Genomic DNA, 15,219 nt, shown 5'->3' on the forward strand with positions numbered 1-15,219 from the left:
GACTCAGCACCAGTTGGTCCCAGATTTGGAGTTAACTAAAAGACTCGTGAGACACAATATGTTCCCACATATTTACTGGTTTATTTCATGAAGGATATGAAGCTAACAAAGCAGCACACAGCCAAACAGAAGTTGCAAAGATGGAGAGGCAGCTTCTAGGCCTCTCCACTGCACTGGACATGCTAGGCTTCAAGAGATGCGCTTGAAGAGGGCATGGACTTCTTTACTGCAAGAAAGCTGTCGCCTCCATTTCTTAACTATCTTTTATAGCATGTTTATCACATGCCTCATCTGGGAGGAGGAGCCGGGCCACAGCCCTCCCTGTGTATCCATAGCTCACCAATCACGGCTTACAATGAGAGATTCCAGCAACCAAGGAGAATCTCACCAGTTAACACTGTACGTTTATCTTAACTTCTGTATTCCGGAGAGCAGAGTTGCATGAGATAAATTCCACATCAGATCCCCAGATGTCCCTGAGTTTGAGCTAAGACTTCAAATCAGCTGTTAACCATTTAGTTACAACTTCACCTCCCCACAGGTGTTTTTTAATCTCTAAAATCTAAATATTATCTTTTGACTTTGGAACAAATGAATAGCAATTGTGTAGGGGGGGAATACAGCTCTTTTAACCTGAGCAGTGATGCATGTCATTTCTAGCAGTAGAGCAAGGGGTCTCGAATCATTTCTGATTCTTCCTGAAGCATCCCTATATTACTTCATTCCTGGGTTTAAAAATCATGCTGAAGTATAGGAGGCGCTATACATTCTAAAGTGACGTACGATGTTTTTTCACCATCTACCACTTTAGGTTACTTACATTCTGAATCTCCTCCATTTGTCTAAATATTAGAGTTGAACTATAAGGCCAATGCTTACCCTCCTTCACATTTATTCTCACCCCTCTTTCTGCTTCCCTGGAGAGCACCCTTAAAAATATCTTTTCTCTAGGTTCTTTCTGATTTTCCGGATGCATTCTCACATAGTAAGTGCATTTGACTTTCAAGTTTCTCCTCCAGACTCCTTGATAAAAGCTTTAGGGCTCCTGGTGCAAAGTTTGAAAGACACTGACTCAAATGCAGTATCCCTCCAATGCTGTCTCTGCCCTCTTTCGCCTCATTCCCCAGGCTCTCCCTGTGTGATATCATTCACTCTCAAGGGTTTTAATTCATATCAGTATTGGTTCCATTGAACTCCACATTTGCATTCCAGCTCTGCAACTGAGCTCCAAACCCATACTTCTACCTGCCCGTGGCCCTTGGATGGCCCGTTGGCACCTCAGACTCAACGTGCTCAGGACAGATCTTATTATCTCCCTCCAAAACTCCTCATCCTCTGATCTCTGGCTGGTTGAATGGCTCCACGAACCAGAAATGATAGCCACAGCCCTAAATTTCCCATCGCCTCCTCCATTCAAACATTCTCTGACTCCTCTTCTTTCTACTTCCATATTAGCTCTTAAACCTAAATGCTTATGTCTTTCTCCACTGTTACACCACAAACCAACATCATCTTTTGTCTGGATTACCATAACAGATGCCTGGGGTTCTATAGATGAATTCTTAAGGATCTGTGAGTTCTCTAAAAAGAATAGGGTATGTATATTTTGATTAGGTGATAATATAAAATAATCTAATATATTCATACATTGTAAAAAAAAAAAAATGTATAGTCAAGAATGCCATACAAAGTCAGTGTCTGAGTTTGTGTTTAAGAAAAGTTTTCCACTAAGTGAAGAACAAGGTAGTGCTTCACAACAGTTAGATTAAAGAAAGTAGTGGAATAAGTGAGTAATTTCACTGCACGTGGTCGATTAGGCAGGCAAACTTGAGTTAGAACCTGTATCAGATCAATTAGCACATACTCACTTTGTAGCAGTATGGCCATCTACGTACAAACCAATATGCAAATTCGCCATCAGTAATAATATGAAATAATCAGTTTTTCTGTTTCCGTTTTTAGTAATCATTGGATCAGAATCCTGTTTATCTAGTTTTATCTTCAAGTGAACAAGAATTAGAAAATTGGCATTCAAGAATTGCTTGAATACAGAGTTTTGGTTAAGTATAAGGTCTGATTACTCTGAACTGACAAATGGAGACGTGGATATGTTAATTCCATTTTGTCCCACATAATTATGTGAGCGGGTATTCTCTGCATTAATATTATTGAAGTCAAAATACAGAAACAGATGAAATATAGAGACCAAAGTTCATCTTTTTATTATTGGATCCAACATGAGCTGTTTTATTTCAGCAAAACAACATCATCCATCACATAAAAGTTATGTTGTTACTAAAAAATTTATTTATATTTTTTGTTTTAAAATGGAATTAAAGCTATAAGCCTACAACTTAAAACCAGTTATTTAATTAAATTTAAATGAAAGTATATATACAAGAATTTCTTGCCCTGTAGAAAGAGTCTGCATTTTTTAAGAAACTGCTTTGATCGTAAGAGAGGACAAATTCTGTTGTATGTGCCTTTTCTACATATGTGATTTTATTTTTTTATTTTTATAACTCAAAATGATCTATGATTCCTTTTTTTTTTTTTTTCAGAACAAATGCCAGGGACTTGTGTTTGACCTGGTCACAAACCAGGTCTTTGACATCGTCATCATCATCCTCATTCTCCTCAACATGCTTACCATGATGGCTGAATCACATAACCAGTCAGACGAGAAAAGACTCATCCTCGAGCATCTCAACCTGACCTTTGTGGTCATCTTTACAATTGAGTGTCTCATCAAAATCTTTGCTCTGAGGCAATACTACTTCACCAATGGCTGGAATTTATTTGATTGTGTGATTGTGCTCCTTTCTCTTGTTAGTAAGTAAAATTGGCAGCCAGAAGGGCTTTAATCTGAGAGTCAAAAGTGAATTTGTAAGTCTTATCATTTGGAAGTATGTCCAAACTATCCGTAAACCAACAAATTAGGCTTAATGTGGTTTCTGAAAAAATAGGCAAGCGTACTAATGCCATTCTCTACTGGGAAGTTGGTAGGAGATACAGAGTAATTTCCATTCCCCTGACTGTCTACACAATTGAAATACAAAATTAAATAATTATGTGGATCATTTATTCAACGGAAATAGACAAAATTAAGATGACTTAAAAGTTTTTGTGGCAGTATCTGGTTTATCCTGGTAATTGAATCAAAGTTTTATCTTTTTTGTGCAACTATAAACCCTAACGTGCATGCTATAGTTTTAAGGCTTTGGCATTTAGTTCCCATGTTTTTCCTTAGTTCAAAATCCATGTGGGGGCCCCGTGGCCTAGTACTTAAAGTTCCAGGCACCCTGCTTCAGCAGCCTGGGTTTGTGGGTTCAGATCCCAGGTGCAAACCTACTCCACTCATCAGTCAGGCTGTGGAGGCATCCCACATACAAAGTAGAGAAAGACTGGCACAGATATTAGCTCAGTGCTAATCTTCCTCAAGCAAAAAAAAAAAAAAAAAAGAGGAGGATTGGCAACAGATGATAGCTCAGAGCGAATCTTCCTCACACGCACACACACACAAAATCCATGTGGATGTCAGATCACAATTATTGTGTCCTGTGGCATTGCTGGACCTTCCCTCACCTCTTATGCCGGACCTCCATGGCCCAACCCAGATAGGGCTTCCAAGAGTGTGTCGTAAGGACAAGCAGTGCTTTCTCTTTGTTCTGTATCCCGTGTTAACTTAACTACAGTGTGAACTATGCCTGTTTCTATTGCCTAGACCCCATTCAACCAGCCTCACTCTATAATCAGTATATTTTTCCTAACCATAGACAGGATTAGCTATAAGGTTTATGAAAGAAGAAAGAGAAAGAGATGAGTTATTACCATATATCTTTTTACAAAACACACACCAACTTTGAAATTAAATTCTTCATGGCTAAACCAGAAGAGTTTACTCTGTGCAAAACTACCCAGAGGCCCTTCTCATAGTTCAGAAAGCAATGAAGGTGATAAAAACTGATTTCTCAAGTGGAAGCTTTTGTGCTAGCTCCAGAAAGGATGCATTAAACAGATAATGTTGGATCAAAATATTTTGGTTCCTATCACTACAGCAGCCATGCAGATGTTTCAGAGAGCAAGAAAATGGCACAGGTCATAGTCTGTTCTGGTTTCTAGGCCATGAGGTTTATGTAGGCAAAGTTTGGCAACAGATCCTTCCATGTGCTTGCAGTTAAACAGACCTTTAATCTTTATTAGTCAATTCCAATCACAAGTCCTGGTGAAATTGACAGCAGCAGTGAAGTTAGAAAATGGCGGTAGGATGAATCTGGGGCAGCCCTCTGAGAGCTTAGAGAGCCCTTCCTCCAATAGGCAGAGAGCAGCTCGTTCATTCCATTTATTCTGATTCATTCCATTCTGTTTATTGAACTCCTTCCAGGCAGTGCCAGGTATTGTACAGTTTGTGGAAATATTGACTTCTGTGCTTTGAACAACTGCTAGGCAATTACAGTTCCACTGAAGAACACCATATAGCATTTTGCTCCAATGGATAAGAAAATCCACACATTGAGCCAAATTCTACTCACCAATGTGGACAGCATTCTATATACCTTTGCCACTAGGTTTGCCATCCAACACTTAGCCTCTATACTTTCCCAAGCTCTTTCCTAAGCTTTTAGAGAAATACAAAATGTGTGAGTCAAAGTGAATCTCTCTCTAGGAGCTAACAATCCAATTCAGGTATTAAGGCGACTCACTCACCTTAAAGAGTCAGAAGAAGGCAGAGAAATTAGTTGAACACCAAATCTCATGGTGCACAGAACTGAGCTTAGAGAAAGAACAGGTTACCGTGGACTTGATTATTCAAAGAAATATTCTTGGAGGAGGTAGGCCTTCAAGGTTGGACCTCCTCCAGTTGTTGCTGAATTGGTAGTTAATAAATTCCACATCTCAGCAGGGTTGGATGCCCAGTTAACATATGAATTAAACTTCTTTGGTACAAGTGGACAGTCTGTGAAGTACATTATCAACTAGTTCTCTTTAGTTGTTAGGTGATGGCAGATAGTTTTGGCTACTTGTCACCCCTAATGACTTAGAGGAACATCAAGGTTATGTCTACACAAGGCAAGCATGTTTCACCCATTCTGTAATATTTGGGCCAAAATGTGAGTTCTTTTAAGTCCTTGTGTCACTTGGGTGACATTTTCAGCCAAATATTCAGTTATTTGCAGAAACTTCTGCTTGAGATACCATTTCTGGGGTGTCTACAGCAACAGAGAAAACATCTCCAATTTAGTCCCTTATGCTCTTTGAGTTCGGTTTTCAGGAGTCCTTGGAATGAATATATTGACAAATAAGAAAGATTCATGACAGCCTTAGCCCAGAGATGAGAAACGCAGCACCGCTCTCTCCCTGCAGCCGTGTCCTAGCCTGGAGCAGGCTGTGTTCAAGTTCCTCTATACAGCTAGGAACCTTTAAGGAACTTTATGGTCAGGGGTTCCACAATTTCTGCTGACAGCTCAGGCTCAAGCCAACCTTCAGTAGCAGAAATTTCTCCTTGCACTTTAATAAAAAAGACTCCATCTGCAGTTTGTCTGTTTTCCATCTATATATCCAATCAATATGCAAAACTATTATATTTGTTTACCCAACGAATGACTTTAGATACCCAACATAGCTAATGTGCATGAGACAACTTACAAAAAAGTCTTCCTTAAACTGCATTCTCTTTCCTTTCCTCAGGTGTCGTCAATATTTTAGATATCCCATCCCATCTAAAGTTCCATCTAAAATTCTATGGCCCTTGGAAATTATTTCCCAAGTTAAGGCACAGATAGATATTTTCCCAGATATTGATAAATAAAATTTTTAATTTGTGCATGATGAAAAGTTGGTTCCACTAAGACTCCAAGGCAGGAGAGACAGGCAGGGTCTGAAACCAGTGTGCCTGCTGGAAGTTGACTGACCCTTCTCCTTCTCCTAAGGTACAATGGTTTCCACCTTAGAAAAACAGGAGCACATTCGTTTTCCTCCAACACTCTTCAGAATTGTCCGCTTGGTTCGGATTGGCCGAGTCCTGAGACTTGTTCGGGCAGCACGAGGAATTAGGACTCTCCTTTTTGCTCTGATGATGTCCCTTCCCTCTCTATTCAACATCGGTCTTCTACTCTTTTTGATTATGTTTATTTATGCCATTTTTGGTATGAGCTGTTTTGGCAAAGTGAGGCTGTCTGGAATTGATGACATCTTCAACTTCGAAACTTTTGTAGGCAGCATGCTGTGTCTCTTCCAGATAACCACGTCAGCAGGCTGGGATGCCCTCCTCAGCCCCATGCTGCAATCAAAAGATTCATGTAAAACCAACTCAGAGAACTGTCACCTCTCTACCATAGCCATAACCTACTTCGTCAGTTACATTATCATCTCCTTTCTCATTGTTGTCAACATGTATATTGCTGTGATTTTAGAGAACTTCAATACAGCCACTGAAGAAAGTGAGGACCCTTTGGGTGAAGATGATTTTGAAATGTTCTATGAAGTCTGGGAAAAGTTTGACCCAGAAGCAACACAGTTTATCAAATATTCTGCCCTTTCTGACTTTGCGGATGCCCTTCCGGAGCCTTTGCGTGTGGCAAAGCCAAATAAATTTCAATTTCTAGTAATGGATTTGCCCATGGTGAGTGGAGATCGCCTCCACTGCCTGGATATTCTCTTTGCTTTCACCACTAGGGTACTTGGTGATTCCAATGGCCTGGACAGCATGAAAGTAATGATGGAGGAGAAGTTCATGGAAGCAAACCCTTTCAAGAAGTTATATGAACCCATAGTCACCACCACCAAGAGGAAGGAAGAGGAAAGATGTGCTGCTGTTATTCAAAAGGCCTTTCGAAAGTACATGCTGAAGATAACCAAGTGTGCTTTGGAAGACAGGCCCCCTTCACCATTCCAAATGCTCTGCAATGGGGACTTGTCCAACTCTGCCTCCAAGGGCAAGGTACACTACGACTGAGCCCCTCACCTCCACCCCTACCTCACAGCCTCATATCCTCACCTCCAGTCTGAGCTCCTGGGGTCCACAGCTCAGTGTAATAACAAGCAGTGGACTCACTGAACTAGCCATTTCATTTTTCTCCGGCTAAAAGAAGTGACATTGTAATGTTCATTTCAAATGGTTCTTACAGAGATATAAGATAAGGCTGGCTGACTATTAACCACTGGTACTGTTTTAAAAAGGCAGAAGACGCTGGAAAGGGCTGTAGAGGACACACTAATGTTAGGATTGAAACACAGCTCAAATTATGTCAAAAGAAAAGAATAAGAAACAAAAACATATTAAAATTTTAAATTGTGTTTTTCCAAATGTTTCTCGATACATTACCCAATACCTTTGTTTGATGTTTTCCCCAATACAACTGTGTGGCTTATTATATATAACTCTTTTGCAAGCTAAGTGAAAATTCAAAAACTGCCAATAAATGAATAGCTTATTGCAGATATTTTTTACCAACATTAAATATTGTGGGTTTATTTCAAACCTAAAGGCATGATCTTGACTTGTCAGTTACTACCCTTCCACCAGGTACAATCTCTGTTATGTGTGTTTGGAAAATAAGTGAATAAATAAATGAATGAGACTTTCAGTGTGCATTTCATTTAGATAGTACACTAAAAAATCTTCTTATTTGGTAGTTGTGTAAGTAGTGGTTTAAATGTGGTGCTTTGCTTGGAATTAAAGGTGGGAGCCAGTAGTGTGCTGATAAGTGTATAACTATTGGCTCTTCAGAAAAAAAGCCATGATTTGTGGCACTTGCTGATTTCTGTGGCGAATACTCCCATCATGGCCATACATATATTGGTTAGCCGGTGACCTTAGCTATTTGGTGAACCCTACACTCAGTTCTGGCTGAATGTCTGCATGAAATGCAGCCCAGAGAAAAGCTTAGGCCTATCAAAAGGAATTGGCCCGAGGAGCAGCCCAGGACCTCCCTAAAAACTGGAGATGCCCAGAGGCCCAACAAAAACAGGCTGGACTGGGGGCAAAGAATTTACGTTGTAATAATCTGGGTTTGGAGGAAAACCCTTCAAAAATAGCCCTAGAATTCTGTACCTGAGACAAGCTAGAGGAACTGATGTGTCTATCAGTGACCTGGAGTGACCTTTTTCTCACTGTCCAGTGGAAGGAAGGCCAGCACCAGGTGCTATGGTTTGCTGAGGGGGTGATTATTTTCAATGTGTACAAGATTTAATCATAATTTGATGTCGTCATGTCTAGGGCCTGAGTTTCGTGAGTTTTGCAGGCAGCCTTGCACCCTGGAGCATTGGCAAAATAGTAATAATATCATTATCTAATCATTATCAGTATCTAATTTTTACTTAGCGGTTGCCATGTATCAGGCGCTGGCTAAGGATTTGTCGTGAATAATCTCATTTGTACCTCACAGTAACCCAGTAAGTGTGTAGCCACTCACCTGGTGGAGCCAGAGCCTTTGTGCCACGCTGAGGAAGGGGGAGTGAGTGGTCCCCGAACCAGGAAACCTTTGAGACATGCAGGGCTGCAAGCACCTTGTGAAATCACCAGTTCTAAAGTCGTGGCCAGTTCTGCTTGAGGCACTGGGGATAACCTATGACTTCCCTAACAGATGCCTCTGGTTAGGAACTTTGGGTGTTTTACAGGTCCCTACCAAGTTTTCTCAAAAAGACGGCTGGCCATCATTCCAGTAGCAATGAATCCCTCCCTGGCTGGAGGAAGGGGAGGATCTAGAAGGATATGGTCTTGCTCATTCCAGATTACAATTTAGGGGCGTGGATATGATCTATTCTGTGCAGAAGCTTTGGCCCTTTCCACACACACCTGTCCACCCCCAGATGGTCCCCTTTCACCAGGGCTGGATTCCTGGACCAGCTCCTGGGGAGTGCGCAGGATCTGCTTGGCTTTAGCAAGAGGCTGAGCCACGCTTCCTTCACTAGATGGCAGCAAATGCCCGACATGCTCTTTTGCAAGAGCTGCACAGGATCTGTGTGTGAGCTTGGTGCTGAAAGAGCCAGAGAACTAAGGGGGAAGAGCCAAGCAGAAAGTGGTGACTTATCCAAATCCTGGAGAGGTGCTAGAAAGCTCATACTCCCCAGAGAGAGCTCTCCCTGTACGAGGACCCAGGACACCCTGAAGAGGCAGAGAGCTGAGCTCTGTCCTGGGGCTCTGCTGAATGTCCAAAGCAGACAGCCCTATAGGCACACAAAGCTAGTCACCTTGTCCCCTGAGTCTTCTTTTCAGGCAAATCAGCCCCTGTTCAATGCAATGGGAAGGCATATTCCTGAGGGCCAATGCAGTACCACTTTGTGTAAATTACTTCTAACCAATGGCCCTTGACCTCAAAAGCATATATGTTGATTAGGAAGAGAATTAGACAAGTGTTTGTGTGATGACAACACAATGCAATGTAAGTGCCATAAACCAGGGACACACCTCTGCTCTGAGAGTGTGGGTGGAGATAGGCTCACAGGAAAGCTTCACAAGAGGGAGGGGGCATCTGAGATGAGCTTGGTAGGCGCGTAGGATCATGACAGGGACCACGGGAAATCCATAGTCAACAAGACAAGATTCATGGTCCCACCTTTTCGTCCCTTCCACCAAGAAGCGTGCAAGGAGCCAGGGCCCAGCGTGGTTGTGTACCAGGAAAGGATCGCACTCCCTATTCCTCTACCTTTTTACTGAGCAAGCACAAGAGCTTGCTTGTGAACGATCCAGGCTCAGGAGCCAGCTGTTCCGGAGAGCTGTCTTGGACTGTCAGCTGCGAGCACCCACTGCCCTTGGGGAAGTTGAAATCCTGTATAGCTCCTCCTGCTCAAGAAAGGGGAGCCACTGGTCCCAGAGAGCTTGTTGCCTGGCAACCCAGATAGAACCTCCAGGGTTATTCAGTGGGCAGTCCTGCCCCTCGCTACACAAGGAGTAATCAAAGAGGCGGTGAGAGAACAAGTGCTAACATTTGTTGAGCACTTATTCTAGCCTCAGTAGCCTCTTTACCAATATTACTTGTTTAATCTTCACAACAGCTCTATTAGAAACTATTTTTGACCTTCATTATTCCAATGAGGAAACTGAGGCATGTAGAGAAAATAAGAGGCTTGTTCAAGGCAACACAGCCAGTAACTGGCCCTGATAGGATTCAAACCCAATCATTCTGGCTCCAGAGTTCAAGTTATCAATCACCACACCACACTGCCCACAAACAGAAAGGGATAGTGTGATGAAGGTTGGAAGGAGGGTACAGTTGTCCTGGTAATGTCTACGAACCTTTCGCCATCCATTTCTTCTCCTCTGGGGATAATGTATGTTTTCGAAGTTCCTTCATTGTGGGAGCCAGCCCATGGTGTAGTAGTTAAGTTCACACGCTCCGCTTCTGCAGCCTGGGGTTTGTGGGTTCAGATCCTGGGCACAGACCTACACACCACTTTCAAGCTATGCTGTGGCAGCATCCCATGTACAAAAATAGAAGAAGATTGGCACAGATATTAGCTCAGGGACAATCTTCCTTACCAAAAAACAAAGTCCTTACATTGTGGAAACATCCTCTACACGGGGAGACCCTGTGCTCCCTCTCCAAACTTAATGCTCTCAGTTCTGTCAATAGACTCAGTTTTCTAACATTCTTTTTAACTTTTTATTGAGATTATGATAGTTCACAACCTTGTCAAATTTCAATTGTACATTATTGTTTGTCAGTCATGTTGTAGGTGCACCACTTCACCCTTTGTGCCCACCACCTAACCCCCTTTTCCCCTGGTAACCACTAACCTGTTCTCATTGTCTACAAGTTTAACTTCCACATATGAGTTCCTAACATTTTGATATAGTTTCCATCCTTTTACCATTCTCTCCATCCTTCTCCAGGCAAACTCTGGTTAATCTATCTCCTCTAGCACCTGGTGCCCAGCGGGCAAGAGAGGACTATCCCCTCCTTTTGGACAATATACTTTTATTAATGAAGACTTCAAGTGTGCTGTCTGACAGTGGGAGTACCAAGTGTGGCATCATGGGAGTGCTGATTTAGCCCACCTTAATCTCCATCAGTCCCCCAACCCAAGCCACCCTGAACGAGCATACAGGCTAGCTAAAGACATTGTGTCTGCTGTGCCACTGCAGCTTCAAGTCCCCTCACCTCCTTTCCATACTCGAAGCTCTTTCTATATTTTAGAATCACTTCTGGAGCCAGATCACACTGATGACTCATACTCTAGTTTTTTCCAGTTTTATAGAGGTATAATTGACAAATAAAAATTGTATATGTTTAAGGTTTACAACATGATGGTTTGATATACATATACATTGTGAAGTGATCACCACAGTCAAGTTAATTCACACATCCATCACCTCACATAGTTACTTTTATTTTTTTTTTTGGTGTGCTAAGAAAACTTAAGATCTACTCTCTTAGCAAATTTGTAGTATGCAATACAGTATTATTAACTGTAGTCACCATGCTGTACGTTAGATCTCCAGAACTTCTTCATCTTCTAACTGAAAGTTTGTACCCTTTGACCACACCTCCCCATCACCTCCACTCAGCTCCTGGTAACCACTGCTCTGCTCTCTGGTTCTGAGTTTGACGTTTTTAGATTCCACAAAGTGAGATCATGCAGTACTTGTCTTTCTGTGTCTCACTTCTCTCACTTAGCATAACCTCCTCCAGGTTCATTCATGTTGTCACAAATGGCAGAGTCTTTTCTTTTTCATGACTAAATGATATTCCATTGTATACAGTAAATATATACCACAGTTTCTTTATCTATTCATCCATTGATGGACACTTAGGTTTTTTCCCATACCTTGGCTATTGTAAATAACACTGCAATGAAATTGGAGTGCAGATGTCTCTTTGAGACAGTGATTTTATTTTCTTTGAATATATATCCAGGAGTCGGTCTGTTGGATCAGATGGTAGTTCTATTTTTAATTTTTCGAGGAAGCTCCATACTATTTTCCATAATGGCTGTGCCAATTTACATTCCCACCAGCAGTGTACAAGTGTTTCCTTTGCTCCACACCCTCACCAACACTTGTTATGTCTTGTCTTTTTGATGATAGCCATCCCAACAAGTGTGAGGTGATATCTCATTGTGGTTTTGACCTGCATTTCCCTGATGGTTAGTGATATTGAGCATCTTTTCATGTACCTGTTGCCCATTTCTATGTCTTCTTTGGAAAAATGTCTACTCAGGTTCTTTGCTCCTTTTTTTTTTAAGATTTTTTTAAAAATTATTATTTTTTTACTTTTCCTTTTTCTCCCCAAAACCCCCCAGTACATAGTTGTGTATCTTTAGTTGTGGGTCCTTCTAGTTGTGGCATGTGGGATGCCGCCTCAGCATGGCTTGATAAGTAGTGCCATGTCGGCGCCCAGGATTCGAACCGGTGAAACCCTGGGCCGCCAAAACGGAGCGCACAAACTGAACCATTCAGCCATGAGGCTGGCCCCTGCTCGTTTTTTAATTAGGTTGTTTTTTTACTATTGAGTTGTATCAGTTCCTTGTATGTTTTGAATATCAACCACTTGTCTGATACATGGTGTATAAATATTTTCTCCCATTCCTAGGCCACCTTTTCCTTTTGTTGATTTTTTCCTTGCTATGCAGAGTCTTTTTGGTTTGATGTAGTCCCACCTGTTTATTTTGCTTTTGTTGCCTGTGCTTTTGGTGTCGTGTCCAAAAATTATTGCCAAGACCAATGTCAAAGAGCTTTTCTCCCACACTTTCTTGTAAGAGTTTCGTGGTTTCAGGTCTTATGTTTAAACCTTTAATCTGTTTTGAGTTGATTTTTGTTTATGATGTAAGAGAAGGGTCTAATTTTATTCTTTTGCATGAGGATATCCAGTTTTCCCAACACCATTTATTGAAGAGACTATCCTTTCCCCACTGTGTATCCTTGGCACTCTTGTCAGATCAGTGGACTGTATGTGTGTAGGTTTATTTCTAGACTCACTATTCTGTTCCATTGGTCTAACGTGTCTGTTTTTATGCCAGTACCATACTGCTTTAATTACGACAATTTGCAATACAATTTGAAATCAGGAAGTGTTTTGCCTCCAGCTTTGTTCTTCTTTCTCAAGATTGCTTGAGATTCCAGGTCTTTTGAGGTTGTATGTGAATTTTAAGATTGTTTTTTCTATTTCTGTGAAAAAAAGTGCCATTGGAATTTTGATAGGGATTGCATTGAATCTGTAGATTGCTTTGGGTAGTATGGACATTTTCACAATATTAATTCTGCCAATCCAAAAACACAGGATATCTTTCCGTTTATTTGTGTTTTCTTTAGTTTCTTTCATCAAGGTCTAGTAGTTTTCAGTGTACAGTTCTTCCACCTCCTTGGTTATATTTATTCGTAAGAATTTTATTGTTTTTAAGCTACCAATAATGGGACTGTCTTCTTAATTTCTTTTTTGTATAGTGTGTTGTTAATATATAGAAATGCAACTGATTTTTCTACATTGATTTTTTATCCTGCAACTTTCCTGAATTTATTCATTGGTTATTACAGTTTCTTGGTGGAATCTTTAGTACTTTATACATAAAAGATTAGTAATCTGCACACAGGGACAATTTAACATCTTCTTTTCTCATTTGGATGCCTTTTATTTATTTTTCTTGTCTAATCGCTCTGGCTAGGACTTCCAATACGACGTTGAATAGAAGTGGTGAGAGTGGGCACACTTGCCTTGTTTCTGATCTTAAAGGAAAAGCTTTTAGCTTTTTACCATTGAGTATGATGTTAACTGAAGGCTTGTCATATATGGCCTTTACTATGTGGAGGTACATTCCCGCCATACCTAATTTGTTGAAAGTTTTTATCAGGAAAGCATGTTGAATTTTTCAAATGCTTTTTCTGCATCTATCGAGATGATCGTGTGACTTTTATCCTTCATTTTGTTAATGTGGTGTATCAGGTTTATCGTTTTGCATATGTCAAACCACCGTTGCATCCCAGGGATAAAGCCTACTTGATCATGGTGTATGATCATTTTAATGTGCTGTTTAATTCAGTTTGCTGATGCTTTGTTGAGGATTCTTTCATGTATGTTCATCAGGGATATTTCCCTATAACTTTCTTTTCTTAAAATGTCCTTGTCTGGATTTGGTATCAGAGTAATTCCAGCTTTGTAGAATGAGTTTAAAAGTGTTCTCCCCTCTTCAAATTTTTAGAAGAGTTTGAGAAGGATTGGTATTAACTCTTCTTTAAGTGTTTGATAGAATTCACCAATAAAGCCATCAGATCCTAGGCTTTTCTTTGTTGAGAAAGTTTTGATTATTAATCCAATCTCATTATTAATTATTGGTCTGTTCAAATTTTCTACTTCTTCATGTAGGTTGCATGTTTCTAGGAATTTATCCATTCCTTCTAATTTTTCCAATTTGTTGGAATGTAATTGTTCATAGTAGTCTCTTGTGATGGTTTGTATTTCTGTGGTATCTGTTGTAATGTCTCCTCTTTCATTTATAATTTTGTTTATTTGAGTCCTGTCTCTTTTTTGCCTGATCAGTCTAGTTAAAGCTTTGTCAATTTTGTTTATCTTTTCAAGAAATTAACTCTCAGTTTTATTGATTTTTTTCTATTGCCTTTTTAGTCTCTATTTCATTGATTTCTGTTCTAATCTTTATTATTTTCTTCCTTTCTAACTTCGGGCTTAGTTTGTTCTTCTTTTTCTAGTTCTTTGAGGTGCTAAGTTACGTTGCGTGTTTTTTTTCTTAGCTCTTTCTTTTTTCTTAATGTAAGCATTTATCACTCAAAATTTTCTCTTAAAAGTGCTTTTGCTCTATCCCCCAAGTTTTGGCATGTTGTGCCTCCATTTTCATTTGTCTCAAGATACTTTTTGATTTCTTATTTGACCCAGGAATGTGTTGTTTAATTTCCACATATCTGTGAATTTTCTAATTTTCCTCCTGTTATTGATTTCCATTTTCATACCATTATGGTTGGAAAAGATATTTGATGTGATTTCAACCTTCTTAAATTTTTAAGACTTGCTTTGTGGCACAACATATGAACTATCCTGGAAAATGTTGTGTGTGTACTTGAGAAGAATGTGTATTCTAGTGTGATTGGACAGAATGTCCTATATATGTCTGTTAGGTCCATTTGATCTATAGTGTTATTCAAGTCCACTCTTTCTTTATTGATTTTCTGTCTAGACCATCTATGCAATGTTAAAAGTGGAATACTAAAGTCCCTTACTGTTATCGTATTGCTATCTATTTCTCCATTTGATTCTGTTAATACTTGCTTTA

The 15,219-nt window shown here is 40.2% G+C and overlaps 1 protein-coding gene across 3 annotated transcripts in view; it reads left to right on the top strand.

The window, feature by feature from the left end:
* The window catches only part of SCN11A (sodium voltage-gated channel alpha subunit 11), a 146,255-nt gene extending 138,669 nt beyond the window's left edge, over positions 1–7,586 (top strand). For all 3 annotated transcript variants that reach the window (XM_008530272.2, XM_070577209.1, XM_070577210.1), the window contains 2 exons: positions 2,562–2,832; positions 5,931–7,586. In XM_008530272.2, coding sequence (XP_008528494.2) covers positions 2,562–2,832; positions 5,931–6,955 — 1,296 coding nt within the window. In that variant the 3' untranslated portion in view covers positions 6,956–7,586. The remainder of the gene's footprint in view (positions 1–2,561; positions 2,833–5,930) is intronic.
* The last annotated feature ends 7,633 nt before the right edge of the window (positions 7,587–15,219 follow it).

This window comes from Equus przewalskii, chromosome 15 (genome assembly GCF_037783145.1).
Source record: "Equus przewalskii isolate Varuska chromosome 15, EquPr2, whole genome shotgun sequence".
Lineage (NCBI taxonomy): Eukaryota > Metazoa > Chordata > Mammalia > Perissodactyla > Equidae > Equus > Equus przewalskii.